This window comes from Cynocephalus volans, chromosome 15, assembly GCF_027409185.1.
Source record: "Cynocephalus volans isolate mCynVol1 chromosome 15, mCynVol1.pri, whole genome shotgun sequence".
In the NCBI taxonomy this organism is placed as follows: Eukaryota; Metazoa; Chordata; class Mammalia; order Dermoptera; family Cynocephalidae; genus Cynocephalus; species Cynocephalus volans.
Window position 1 is genome coordinate 41,454,820 of NC_084474.1, and position 13,885 is coordinate 41,468,704.

General features: G+C 39.5%; 1 protein-coding gene across 1 annotated transcript; it reads left to right on the forward strand.

The window, feature by feature from the left end:
• Positions 1-3,930: 3,930 nt before the first annotated feature.
• Positions 3,931-13,629, forward strand: CA3 (carbonic anhydrase 3). The gene is made up of 7 exons (XM_063079730.1): positions 3,931-4,038; positions 4,882-5,079; positions 7,271-7,389; positions 8,907-8,999; positions 10,059-10,121; positions 11,019-11,174; positions 12,744-13,629. The coding sequence occupies exons 1-7, from the start codon at positions 4,005-4,007 to the stop codon at positions 12,861-12,863; spliced, it is 783 nt and encodes a 260-aa protein (XP_062935800.1). The 5' UTR covers positions 3,931-4,004; the 3' UTR covers positions 12,864-13,629.
• The last annotated feature ends 256 nt before the right edge of the window (positions 13,630-13,885 follow it).

The window sequence follows — 13,885 nt, forward strand, 5'->3', positions numbered from 1 at the left end:
TGACTCCCATTGTGGGAATGGTCAACTGGTGATTAATTAGGTCAAACAGCTCAAGACAGTTGAAGCAAAGGGTGAATGCTGTGGGTATCACTTTCTATATCACATAAACAGGATGTGTCCTTCATCTAAGTGATGTCTGAAGGTTAGCACCTATACTTAGCGACATGCACAGAAGGCACTGTTTATGGCCAACGAGGAACAAGGATTATTAAGGGTAAGTGATTGCCCAAGAGAAATTAGATAAAATGAACAAGGTCAGAGAAGGACACTAACTTTGCTAAGTGCTAAGCACTGGCCTATGCTGTGTCAAGTGCCTCCTGTATATTATCTCATTTAAGCCTTGCAAGAACCCTGCAAGACAGGCACCATTCCCCCTTTTCACAAATGAAATGCCTGAGGCCAAAGAAAAATTTATGCAAATGGCTACCTAAAGGCTTCTGAAATATCAAAACAAAATAAAACTCTATTCATTAATTCTACAAGCAAATACCATCATTAAGTTGTTGAAAAATAGACATAATCATCTAAAGTTGATCCTAAGAAAGATATTACAATATTTAATAAGTTTTCCTCCATTTAAGATGCTATTACTGTATTTTAAAAGAAAAATTTGTATTTGGAAGAAAGCGGTTTTAATTATGGACTCCGATGATCAAAGCTTACTGCATAGATTTGGGGGGTCTTTACCTTTGGATTCATGCACCCACTTTCAAATAAAGTGACTATCTCAGAAGGATACATTTCGGTGAGGGACATCAGTTGAAGTTGGACAAGGCCTCAGGCTGCTTTCCTACAAATTTGCCTTGAACAGGAAGCCAAAATCTAAGATCTGATCTAAACAGCCCAGCTGTGTCATGGGTGGCAAACTCAGGAGCTGGTCCTATAATTTCCTACAGAATATGGTTAGTCAAGCTTTGGAAAAAAAAGCATTGTCAGGGAGGAAGGTAAAAGTTATGTTACTTATGACAGTTAAGTAGATTAATTTAAATTTTTTATTTTTATTGGTCATATACACGTTTCTATTCCAAATCTTGTTCTATGAAAATAAAAATGTAGTAGAAAATACATGCCCCAAAATATATAAACTGTTTAAACAAAATTGTGCAATTCCTTCAAATCTTAATTTATGCTTTGAGCTCAGAGATGAATAAGTAGGCAATTTCTCACTCTGTTGTTTTTTGTTTTTGTTTTTGTTTTTCTGATGCAATAGAAACACCAAATGGTAACGACGTGCTGAAGATTTGAGTTAGTTATATTACCTGGCATCTTACAAAATAAAGTGCTAGGTCATGAGTAAAATATGTTTAAATGTCATCATCTTAGATCCTTTAAATTTGTAATATTAACATACAACCTAGTTGAAACTTACTATTCTGACACTCCATCTCTGCCAATAACTTGTTTGCCCAAATTATCCTCGGTTGCTCTTCTCTCTCTCTCTCTCTCTCTCTCTCTCTCTCACACACACACACACACACACACACACACTCCTTCTTTCTGTATGTGTACACTTATTTTGAGGAAGAAATCCTACAAATTGCCCAATATATCAACTTTCCGATAATGGAATTGGGAGAAATGCTGTCAATATGCTAGGAGATAATTTGTAGGATTATTGCTAGCTCTTTTTTCTGGCATTCTTTGTCTTAGTTTATACTTAATAGTTTTGTTTTTCAAGCCAACTCCAGAAATCTGAAAGTCTTGGACACAATTTAGAATTATCTCTTTTCTCTGTTGAGAGGGAATTTTGAAATTCATAAACAGACGTGCTGGAGTAAATCAAGATACAGATAATAAATTTGCAGATGAGTTTTTTGAAAATGTATTTGCAAATAAATTCAAATAAAATTCAGATAAAAATAGTTTTCTAAGAATTTATTATGGTCTAAAATTACACGACTTGATACAAATTGTCTTGAAATTCGAATTTTTATTAACTTCTTACAAGAAAGTACAATAAAAACACCAGTCATAATTTTCAAGGCCATGCATTTGAAGCTATTAAATATTTCACTTTGCAAATTCTACCTAATGTCTATTTGAAATTATGTGCCATTGTGCACATTCTTTGACTAATTACAAATAGTCCATTTTTTAAAAAAACCTCCTGCTATGCATAAACAGTAACAATATGATGAATTCTTAGATTGTTTTTGGTATAAAGACATTATTAAATATTATTGCTATTATATCAAATAACATGAAAGTTAGTTACCAATCTACTAACTACACATAACAGAGAGAGACTATAACAGTTGAATGGATTGAGACAAGACTATCTCATACAAATAATTATACGCCTAATAAGAAATATAAAACACCTCCATTAATCACAAACGACAGCACCACCCTGTCACAGTAAAGTAGAAAACTGACCCAGGTATCCAATTCTAGACTTTCTGATCAAAAAGTGGCATATTTGAGCTCAGAATGTAAGGGCATTTGTTTTGCTGTGTTCACTTGGATTTTCTGAACTGCCTCAGTTGCTGATTCCACCCTGCTATTGTGTGGATCAAATAATCCCTGGTCACAAAAATACCCTGGGGAATGACTCCCCTGGCGTCCAGGTTATGAGTGTGGTCAGTCATTCCACATGCCTTAGGCATGAGCTATCTTTGCCATGACGGGAGATTTCCTTCTCAAGTTTTATAATCCTCAAATAAAAAATACTATCATTAGTAAAAGTCAAAGTAACTAAGAAAATGTACATTGAAATCTTGTTCAAGATAGCACTGAAATTTGGGTTTATCTTCTCTCACTGTCTTTAAAAAAAATTATTACTGACTTAGAACAGAAGAAATTTTACAACATACTCTTAGAATTGTAAAAATCTACTACATTGATTTCTTCAGTGTGAACCATAACCAGACATTTAAAAACATACTTTTGCTATGTATACACTGGATATGCCAGCTTTATTCTCCTTTTGCATGGTTCATTGCATTATAAAACAATTTAGGAGGAGGAGGAAAAAATAAAAAATAAAAAAGCCACTGTGTAAACCTTTTCCTTTTTAATTTTGTCACCAATCTCTCCTGTTTTGGAGAGTGAGATCACATGCTTTAAGCAGTAGAACTCATTTTATGTCAGTGGCCTTCCAGTACTTCAGAATATTCTCGACTTTCCGTAAGCAGAGGCACAGCTCACGGAGTGTGGCTAAATCAGTCCCAGCCTGCTGCTCTGCGTGAACCTGGGATCCAGGCATCTCCCGGATTCCTGGCGCTCCCCGAGGTCCAGCCCTCGGCGTCTTGCAGACCAGCGGTTGGGAAATGCGCCTGGCGCGGTTCCAGCGAGCGCGCAGTCTCTTCAAGGATAACGGAGTCAGAGAACCTGCCTTCCCGGCTTTTTCTTCCCATCCTTTGCTCGTAGGATTTTACAAGGCGCCTGCAAGGGAGTCAGTCCTGGGTCAGGCACACAAACGTGTTCTTTCCAGCTACCGTAACCGGATCGCTGAGTGAAATAAATCGCAGGAGCGTCCAGACACCGCGGCCAGAGCTCCAGCCTGCGCCGAAAGCAACTTCTAAGTGAGGCCGCGAGAGCGCCGGGACGCAGGTTTGAGCTCAGGGGCTGCGCACAGAGACGACACCCCTGTCCCGCCCCTCCTACCCTGCAAAACGCAAGGAGGGGGCAAGGAGGACGAGGCGGGGGGCGTCAGCATTTTTGCACATTGGCGCCCGTTACCAAGCCCTGTAGCTTTAGGAGACGGCAGGGTGAGATGGAAGGGCCCGGAGCTACGGTTGCAGCGACAGACCAGGGAGGAGGGTGGGAGCCCCTTCGCCCACCTCCACCCCCCTCACCCCAACAGCTGTCCAGCTCTTGGAATTCATTGGCTTCCCCCACCCCGCCTCCCAAATACCACTCCAATCCAGTTTAGCCCCCCGCCCCACCCTCGCTGACCTAATAAGGCCATGCAGTGTGTGGGGGGGACCTATATAAAGGGCGCGGGCTGGCGGGGACTCTGCACGACGCCGGGCAGGAGCCATCCAGCGCCCAGAAAGACGGCGATGGCCAAGGAGTGGGGCTACGCCGACCACAATGGTGAGTGCCGGAGCAGCCCCTGGCGTTGCACAGAAAATGGGCAGCCCCGGGGAGTGCGGTGGAAATCAAGAACTTTTACTGGGCAGTTTTGACGTGCCAAATGCTGCTGGTCCTTTTATGTTCATCTCATCTCGTCTTGGTTAGTTCTCCCTGGTATGGAGTTGTTACTGTTTCCCTTGGAGGAAACGAAAGTGCAGAGAAATTTGGTAACTTGGGTAAGACCACATTGCCTCTGACTGAGGTCAGACAGCCGGAGGTCCAGGTCTCATTGTCCCTTACTCTATGATACCGGGCAAGCACTTAACCTGAGCCTGGTGTCATATAAGAATCCCTGTTCTGCCTACCACTTCTGCCTCACCCACCAGGAAAGGAGTATGGGTGTGCTCTGAAAACCACAAAGGGATGCACAAATGTGTGAGGTCAATGCTGCTTTTTTTGTTTTTGTTTTTGACAACTGGCCGGAATGAGGATCAGAACTCTTGATCCTGGTGCTTGGTTTTATCAGCACAGCTGCTCTAACCAAGTGAGCTAACCAGCCAGCCCCTTTGATGGAAGGTGGCATTGGTAAAAAAGGGGCGGGGGTGTAGTCCATTTCAAAAACAAGCCTTTGAGGCTATATTCCTAAGCAAGCAGAGTGAATATGTGAGTTAAATACAGTCTTCATGTACACTATCAACAAAACTACGAACAGGTCTTTAATATTGTCTTGTACTGGCCAGTCTGAAACTCAAGACCTTTCACAATCACTGTCTAACCTCTGTGTATTTTGCTGGTTTAGTCAATTAGGAAGAGGACTTGGGTTGTGTCGCCAAATAAATAAATTCCCTCCACTTAATTTTCTAGGTCCTGACCACTGGCATGAAATGTACCCGAATGCCAAGGGGGACAACCAGTCACCCATTGAGCTTCATACTAAAGACATCAGGTACGATCCTTCCCTGCTGCCATGGTCAGCTGGTTACGACTCTGGCTCGGCCAAGACCATCCTGAACACTGGGAAGACCTTCAGAGTCGTGTTTGATGATACTTATGATAGGTCAAGTAAGTATGACACTGAGGTAGAGGCACATGGAGGTTTTCAACGTCTATACTGGCAAAATCTGATTTATGACACAGTAACAGAATTAATGGGAAGAAGGAGCACTTCATCTCTGAAAATGGAGATGACATTTGACTTTGCTTTAGTCGTGAAGAATTATATTTAAAAATTGAAGAGGAATGTCTCACCCTCTTAGCTTGCTCACTTTGTTGTTGCAAAATGGCCCCATGCCCAAGCTAAAAGTTGACAATGCATTCCTGAAATGGATCTTGATAGGGCAGCGATGGCAATGAATCCAAATGAGCATTCTTCACATGCTGGTGGCCTGGAGCTGAGGGTTCTTGTGCTTCTTGACCATGGTCTGGAGAGTGAAGCTTCCATTCCCAAGTTTGGCAGAGATTCCATTTTACAAAGCAAGAAATATAACAAAGAAGCAAAATAGGCACTTTCTTCCCTGTTGCCTGGGAGGGGATCAATCCAGGGGGCAGAATAGGGCCATTGTATAAGTCAAAGGTGACTTTACTTCGGTGCTTCAGCAGGGTTCATCTGAGTTATCCTTTTTGTGAGTGTCTTTGAAGTATCTGACAGTTACTTCTTGAGCAGTATTTGCATGTGTGTGAAACTGGAAAATCTCCTGTTTTAAAAAAATCTCTATTTCACCTATACTAGTAAGCAAATCAGTGAAGTAACAAAAGGCTAATTAGAAATGCTTTATTTCTTCGTGAATGAGGTAAGGACGAATCTGCCTTTGATGTTTTGGTGCTTGATGTACAACAATGCAATTTCTTATAACCACATTTCTAATAGAGTTCAAATTACCCTTAGTGAAATACATAAATAAATATTCTTAATGATGCTGCAGTAAAGAGTAATAGAGTTGTAATTCTTACCTACTAGGAGGTTCCAAGTAAGGAATATGACAAAAATTTACATTTTCTTAAACAATGATTTCATGTTGCTATCCATTCTTTTTTTCCCCTTCTGCATTTAAATCAAGTTCCATTTTGAAGGAAAAACAATAAAATGGTATCTATTTGGCTTAATCACATGAAAATGCCATTTTTGTAAGTAAATATAGTTGAATATTGGCAATCATATAGTTGGTTTCAATAAATTGGACTCATATGTCCAGATAGTAACTGTTCTGAGTGGTTGGACAGGAACTATCCAGTGAATCATACCATTTCATTCCCATATGACCAAGTTCATAGAGGCCTAGCATTATTGTTTTAGATCTACACTATGGCTTTCCTTGTGTGCCACTTAGTGTGGCCAATCCCCTCTAAAATAGCTGCACTCTGAATTCTATTTTGATCTAGCATATATTGCTAAATCTTGATATTAGGGTTTACGCATAGTTCCAATATCCTTTGAAAGATATTTGAACCTCTAAATCACTCCCCAGGCTGAATGAACTGAGACCAAATTAAGTGACTGAATGAGGTATTTGTATAGCAAGTTAAAATTAATGCTACTGAGAATTATCTAGTTTAGTTGTCCCTGTTATTTATTCCCCGGGGAGTTTCTGAAATGCTCATTCCATCTCATTTGAACAGACACAATCTAAATTCTATGTGGATGAAAGTTCTTGATTGTAGTCTTAAAGAAAAGTGTAGTTGAAAGCAAGACATGGAGAAGGAATTCACATTTGCTCAGTGATCACTGTGCAGGCACCGTGATGAGCACTTTAAGGTGCTTAATCTCAGTTAATCCTCACAGTAGCTCTGAAAGTTTGGTGTTATTATCACCTTCCTAGAGATGCAAAAATGAGTTCAGAGAAGTTTAGCAACTTGCCTGAAATCACACAAGTAGCAAAGGCTGGAGTCAGGGCTGGAACCTAAATCTGTCCAACTCTCTACTGCCCATTGCTTCATACTGACCTGTTCTTTGGATGTATGCATCCTTATGGTTCAGCTATTGTTTTAATTTTATTTTAATAAGTGTTAAAATGACATTTCAAAAATAATAAAACAAGGAAACTAAAGAAGAAAGACAGGAAAGGAAAATGATTTATTTTGATATATCCCAAGACTTCATTTTGTGAGGAATCCAGCGTGCTGGGGCATGACACCGTCTGCCCAGCAGACTGAGCACCTTTTGCCCACTGAGCCTTGGCTGCAAGAGCTCTTGTTAAAGTAGGGCAGTGTAAAAGAAGTGTGAATTCGCTGTTGACCTAGCTTATCTGAATCACAGTGCTGAGAGGGGGGCCTCTCCCTGGACCTTACCGACTCCGCCAGTTTCATCTTCACTGGGGCTCCTCGGATGATCACGGCTCCGAACACTCCGTGGATGGAGTCAAATACGCAGCGGAGGTAGGAGTACTTGCCCTAATCCATTCTGGGTCTGGCAAAGTGAAAACTGAAAAGTTAAAAATAACAACCACAGTGAGGAAACATCATCCACTGCTTTTGCTTTTGCTTTTCCCTGTAGTTGGGAAAGGAGCTGTAGAAGCATACACTGAAGCTGCCAAACATTCTAGGCTAGACAGTTGAAAGGATATAGGTGAGTTAACATCATGCATGAAGACTTCCAAGGTTATATTAAGAAACTGGATAGTTGCTTAATATATAAAAGGCCAGGGTCCTGAATGGAAGTTGAAAGATAAGGATAACTAAGCACTTTTTAAATGCTTACATGTATTAACTCATTTGATCCTCTCAGCAACCCTATGAGATACGTTACAGATGAGGAAACTGAGGCACAGAAAAGTTACACAACAAAGTCACACAGCTGATAAGTGCTAGACCTGGTGCTCCAGCTTATGCAAGTTGGCCTCAGAGTTCATCATCTTATCCAATGCCCTATGTGGCTTCCTTTTAAAGAATGTAGTGCTTTAAAAATAGCATTTAAAAATTCTGATTAATGCTCATGTTCCAATCTTCTAATGAAGATGTATTTATACCCTTCATTAAAAGACTATACATGTAATCTTATAAAAGATTATATCTCTCTATGTACAGATGGATATAGATACACAAATACAATTTATATGAGCAAATACTATTCTTTGTCTTAGTTAACCCATTAAAGAAAAGCATGATTTGTAGCTTAGATCAAGGCATCAAATTACTAGGGAATAAGACAAGCCTCCAACATGTTCTTTCTATAAAGTCAAGCCTGTAAGGTATGGCAATTGCCCTGAAGGTGAGGATGAATTCGTTTTTCCTGCCTCACTCTTTTCCAAAGGCAGGCTATTGTCAACAAAGGGGCTGTGACAGGAACCTGGAAGCACACTGTGGACATTTTTCTTAAGCAGAGTCATTAGGCAGCTTAATTTTTGGTTAAATTAAACTAAAGGAAACCCAAGGTACTTCACTGTGATCATTCCATTTCTCTACAGCCAATCTGGAGAGCCAGTGGCAGGAGTATCTTCTAGACAACTTCCCCCACAAGTGGGGAAAGTTTAGTGTATTTTTTCCGGATGTGTCCAAGGCTTTCAGTTTGACCTTTGCACATGGAATTATCTGACACTTTTGATCTTGAATAAAATGTTTTGTAACTGCTACAAACTATTGTATTCTCTCACCATTCTATGTAACTCAGTATGGGAACTTTGACTAACTTCAATGGTGCCCATGTTCTAAATGAAGATAAGGTTGAAACCAGGTTCTAGAGTCCTGGCTGATAAAAAAAGGTAAATAATTTTACATACTTTTTATCGGAACCATTGAAAATTTCACCAAAGTATTGTTTATTGTTAGAATTTTATCAACTTCGATGAGTGTTCAGCAACCCTAGACTGTACAATTATTGAGTTTGTTGTGGATAATTTCATACCTATTTCCTCATTCCAGGTATTTACCTCATAACCTGTTTTCTATGGTTACAGCTTCATTTGGTTCACTGGAATCCACAGTATAACACTTTTAAAGAATCTCTGAAGCGACGGGATGGAGTTGCTGTGATTGGCATTTTTCTGAAGGTAAGGTAAAAATTGACCATATTTTTTCTTTCAAAACTTAGTTCCTCATTAATGCTTAGGATAGCATGAGTTCCATTACCTCCTTTTGCTTGGGGTGGGGGTTGTGGTGGTGGGATCTCTTCTTCCCTGTATATATGCATTTTATTATTCATTCAACTAATCAAGTTATTTCTGCCAAAACCAGCTCAAAATGTTTTGCTTTTCTCTAAAAGTGCACTTTTTACATACTACAGTATCCCTAGCACTTCTAAATTTTCTCAAGATGTGGGATGTGTATGTGTGTGTTGGGGGCAGTGAGGTTGGGGACAGAGACTTTGAGGAAGCTTATTACGTGGGCCGTGAGGGGGGGGTGGCATGTGTTCATTATTCTTTCCCACTACTCCATCTCAATTGCACTGGAAACCAGAAAAGCCAGTGTTGGAAACCATTGTGATGCCAAGTCCCTGGCTCAACATCCTTCCAGCTAAAGGTGGCCATCACTCACATGATCCCAGGCTAAGATAGCACATGGAATGTGTGTGTTGTTGAGCCAGCCTTGGTTTAAAGAGGACTTAGTGTCATTAACACATGAGTTTGGTGGTAACATAATCTAGATTTTAAGCCAGAGGTGAAAATCTGGCTTCTTTCTTTTTGAATGACCTAATTTGTCTTAGGTTCTGAATTCATTGGGTCAATTTCAGTTCTTGAACACAATACAACAGGAGGTGGCCTGGATCTGAGGGGAAAGACAATGAGTTTAGTTTTGGATATACAAGTCCATTCAAGCTTTAATTATATTAAAAAGTGGAATGACTTTGCAGAGAAGGTCAAGGACATAGAACTAGATCAACATGTAATTTTGTGGTTTTGTACTTCAGAGGCCTGGAGTCCAAGTTTAGATCAGAAAACATATACTCTGAAATCTTGTGGGGAGGAAATAAACTTATGTTTTTGCTTAGGATGAGACATTCTGGCAGATTTATAAACACTAGTTGCAGATGGATGGATCGAAATCAGTTTTTAAGACAATCCGTGAAGAAGGAAAAAAATATTATACTTGGGTTTCTATTTTCCCTACAGATAGGACGTGAGAAAGGGGAGTTCCAGCTTCTCCTTGATGCATTGGACAAAATTAAGACAAAGGTAAAAAAAAAAGTAGTAATTTTTCCTCCTAAAATATAAAGCAAAGTATGTCGATTTTCTTTTTTACATTTTCAAGTATATATTTTTTCACCTAAAATCTCTTACTAAATTTGATGGATATGCTAAACATACATGTAAAAATAAATGTCATTATGTTTGTATAGAGCAATTTCACATACATCAGTTTATTTAAAGGTCACAGCCAGCCTGTCTGATAATTTCTTTCTTAGTAAAGTGGGTGAGAATCCTAGAAGTTGCACACACACACACACACACACACACACACACACACACACACACACACACACACACTCCCCAAATGCATGCATGCATATGGTCACAGAGCTACTAAATGTCAGCCAGGGCTTGTCTTTTGAGTCCTGGTGTTGCCCTTTGTGGGCAGCACCTATATATTTTAAATCTTAACAACAGACTCTTCCGATTTTACAGACACATTTTAATTGTTGTTTGAGACTATTGTAATCAAATTTTATTAAGTTTTACTACCAAAGAAAGTATTTCGAGTACAATATTTAATAAAAATATGAGCCTGTTTTTTTTATCATCAAGAAGAAAAACACTGATTTATATGAAATAACTCTGTTACATTTTAGATATGAGTTTCACCTTTTTCTAGAGAGCTGATAGAATTATATTTCTAGTCCCAGTTAAAACAATAAGGAATACAATATTACAACGATTGTGCAAGAAAAATTCATAACATGCAAACTCGCTTCCCCCCTTTGACCTTTATTTCTGAAAGGTCCGTACTTTGTTTAAAAGTTTCATTTTCTCGATTGCACTTGAAATCCATTTTCACAAGTCAGAAGGAGAGACCCTTGGTGGGGACGGGGTGCACGTGCCCGCTCACCGCGCCTGCGCGCCGCTCTCTCCTAGGGCAAGGAGGCGCCCTTCACTCACTTCGACCCGTCCTGCCTGTTCCCCGCCTGCCGCGACTACTGGACCTACCAAGGCTCTTTCACCACGCCGCCCTGCGACGAGTGCATCGTGTGGCTGCTGCTGAAGGATCCCATCACCGTCAGCTCCGACCAGGTAGGCGGCAGCTGCAGAGCCTCGTGAACACACAGACTTACGTCGCTGGTTGTTACTAAGACTCAGGTGCTAAGTTGAAACTATATAGCTGCTGAATGGATGCCTAGGGAACGCCACGACCAGGGATTCCATAGTTTGCTCTGGTTAATGACAATCAACCTGTTCAACTTTCTGAAACGTGGCTTCCAGAGGGTACCAGAGTAAATGCAAATTATTTAAAAGTGATTGTGATACTGAACAATGACTGAGTTTATAATCTATAAACACCTAAGGGTTTAGATTAATATGAGTGAGTCTTTGTTAAATTTGGACTTCCCCAAATCCTGAGCACGGTAAAGAGATGGGATGGTAAATACAGGCCTTGGGGAGAAGGGATTTATCATCCTTGTGAGGTGTATATTATTTCTCTAGTTTTATAGATAAATAAGTTGAGTCTCGGAAAGGTTAATTAATTTGCCCATGATCATGTACCCAAGTGCAGGCTCCTAAGTCCAGCTCTAGTCAATCTGTTTCCAGTACCTCTTGGCCACCCTTCTCAGGCTTTCCTTCTTACTGTTCATCTAAAGAGTGTCCTAGTAACATTTATTAGAGGGACTTTCAAGGAAAAGTTGTTTGGGAGAAATTAAGTGGGCAGGGATGTGAAGAACATTTTAAAGCAACACAAGGACTCACAACCTAGAAAGTGAACGTCTACTCTAGTAGTAAAATCAGTTTACCAGTATGTGTCCCTTGCTTAAGACAACAGCTTTGGTATTTCTGCCAGTTGTGGACTCAAGTACATATTGGCATTTTTATGAAAAGATAGATCAGATCTAATGGTCTTGTTCATTGGTATAAATATTTTGAAAGGGGAATGAAACTGTCTCAGAGAGAAAAGCTAAAAACATTTTAATATAGAAACACAAGTGTTATTAATGAGAATTTCTTATTTTATTATCCTTGAAGAAAAAAAGATCAGTTTAAAATTGAAAATGTAGCATGAATCTAATTTCTTTCTGCTCTTTTAAAATAATTGACTTCGGGCCGACCCCGTGGTGCACTCGGGAGAGTGCGGCGCTGGGAGCGCAGCAGTGCTCCCGCCGCGGGTTCGGATCCTATATAAGGATGGCCGGTGCGCTCACTGGCTGAGCGCGATGCGGCCGGTCACAAAAAGACAAAAAAAAAAAAAAAAAAAAAAAAAAAAAAATTGACTTCATAAACATATAAAGGCCTATTAAACTTTATCCTTATTTGCACTGATCTTTTAATATTGTCATTATCTCCTGCATAAAGTGTATATGTCATACTGGCCCCTCAAATCAAAATAATTGCTTCAAAATTCAGGAGGAAATGATTTTGACCAGAGGGCATAGTGATCCCGTATAAAATGAAGAAAAGCACTTTTACAAATAAAGAAAAAAATTATATTATTTAGGAACTGGTAGCTAAATTGCTCTGGACTGAACATAGGAGACAAATTTTGTGATTTGCTTGTCTTGTTTAAAAAGCCAGTGATTTCTAACTCTTTGTTGTATGGTGTGTTCGCTTGGTTTAAATGTCTTGCTAACAATCTGCCCCTGCCCCTTGCAGGTGGCCAAGCTGCGGACCCTCCTCTCCAGTGCTGAGAACGAGCCCCCCGTGCCCCTTGTGAGGAACTGGCGCCCTACGCAGCCTCTCAACTGCCGGATGCTGAGAGCCTCCTTCAAGTGAGGCAGGTGGATCTTGCCCTCTTCAGGAAAAGAAACCTGCCATTGGAGAGCGTGGTTCCTTGCCTCCTTCTGGTGCTCTTTACTCCAAGTATATTGCATTTTTTCCACACTGAGCAATGAATGGGAGAGATGCAGTCACCAAGCAACCAAAGTTACTCTTGACAAGATCTAATATGAAAGTATGAATTTCACATTTGACTTTTGAAATAATCATCTTTTCTATAAAAGTAACATTTCTAGTAAGGTTTTCAAAGAAGAAGAAACAGACATGGAAGAGTAAAGATACAGAAAAATAGCTATGGCACTATTTTTCTGTCATCTTAAATGTAACAGAACTTCAGTTTTTCTATTTTCACATTATGAGTTGTCCATCTTAAAGAAATGAGTAATTCTTATCTGTAGGAGTAGAAGTGTATGAAGATCATGTGTAAAAATTAAGCACGAGCCAGAAATTAAAATGACTATGCACACCAAGAACTGAGATGATAATGTGTTTTAACTGTTAAATAACACCAACAAGAAGTCCATCATTTATTGCAATTGTAGCTAACTACTAAGAGTCCCTGGTTTTGATCATCAGTGAAAGGAAAACACACTATCAGGAGTTTTAAAAAATCTGTCCCAGTATTTGAATTTCTTCTTCATAAAGATGGTTGACTTTATTTTGCTAATTTTCTTTACCTGAAGGAGGGCCATTTATTTTTAATTTCATTACTTTTATCTTTGCATGCCTATTAAAATAAAAACTTTCTCTGATCTCTTTGTAATTCAAAGCTGAAATTAATGATTCCTAGAACACAAATGAGTGAATCACAGTACTTGAAGTAAAAGCAATTGTACTGATCACCCAAATCAATAAAAACAGAATGCAAAAAAGTTGTGTGTTGTGTTTTTTAATTGAAAAAGCATTGGAAATGACAAAAATGGAGTAAAATTAAGAACCGCAAACTTTATAATTTGGTTTTATAACTGAAGGGGTAGCGATAAAGGATTCAAATTTTGAGCTTGGATGTTACATTTCTC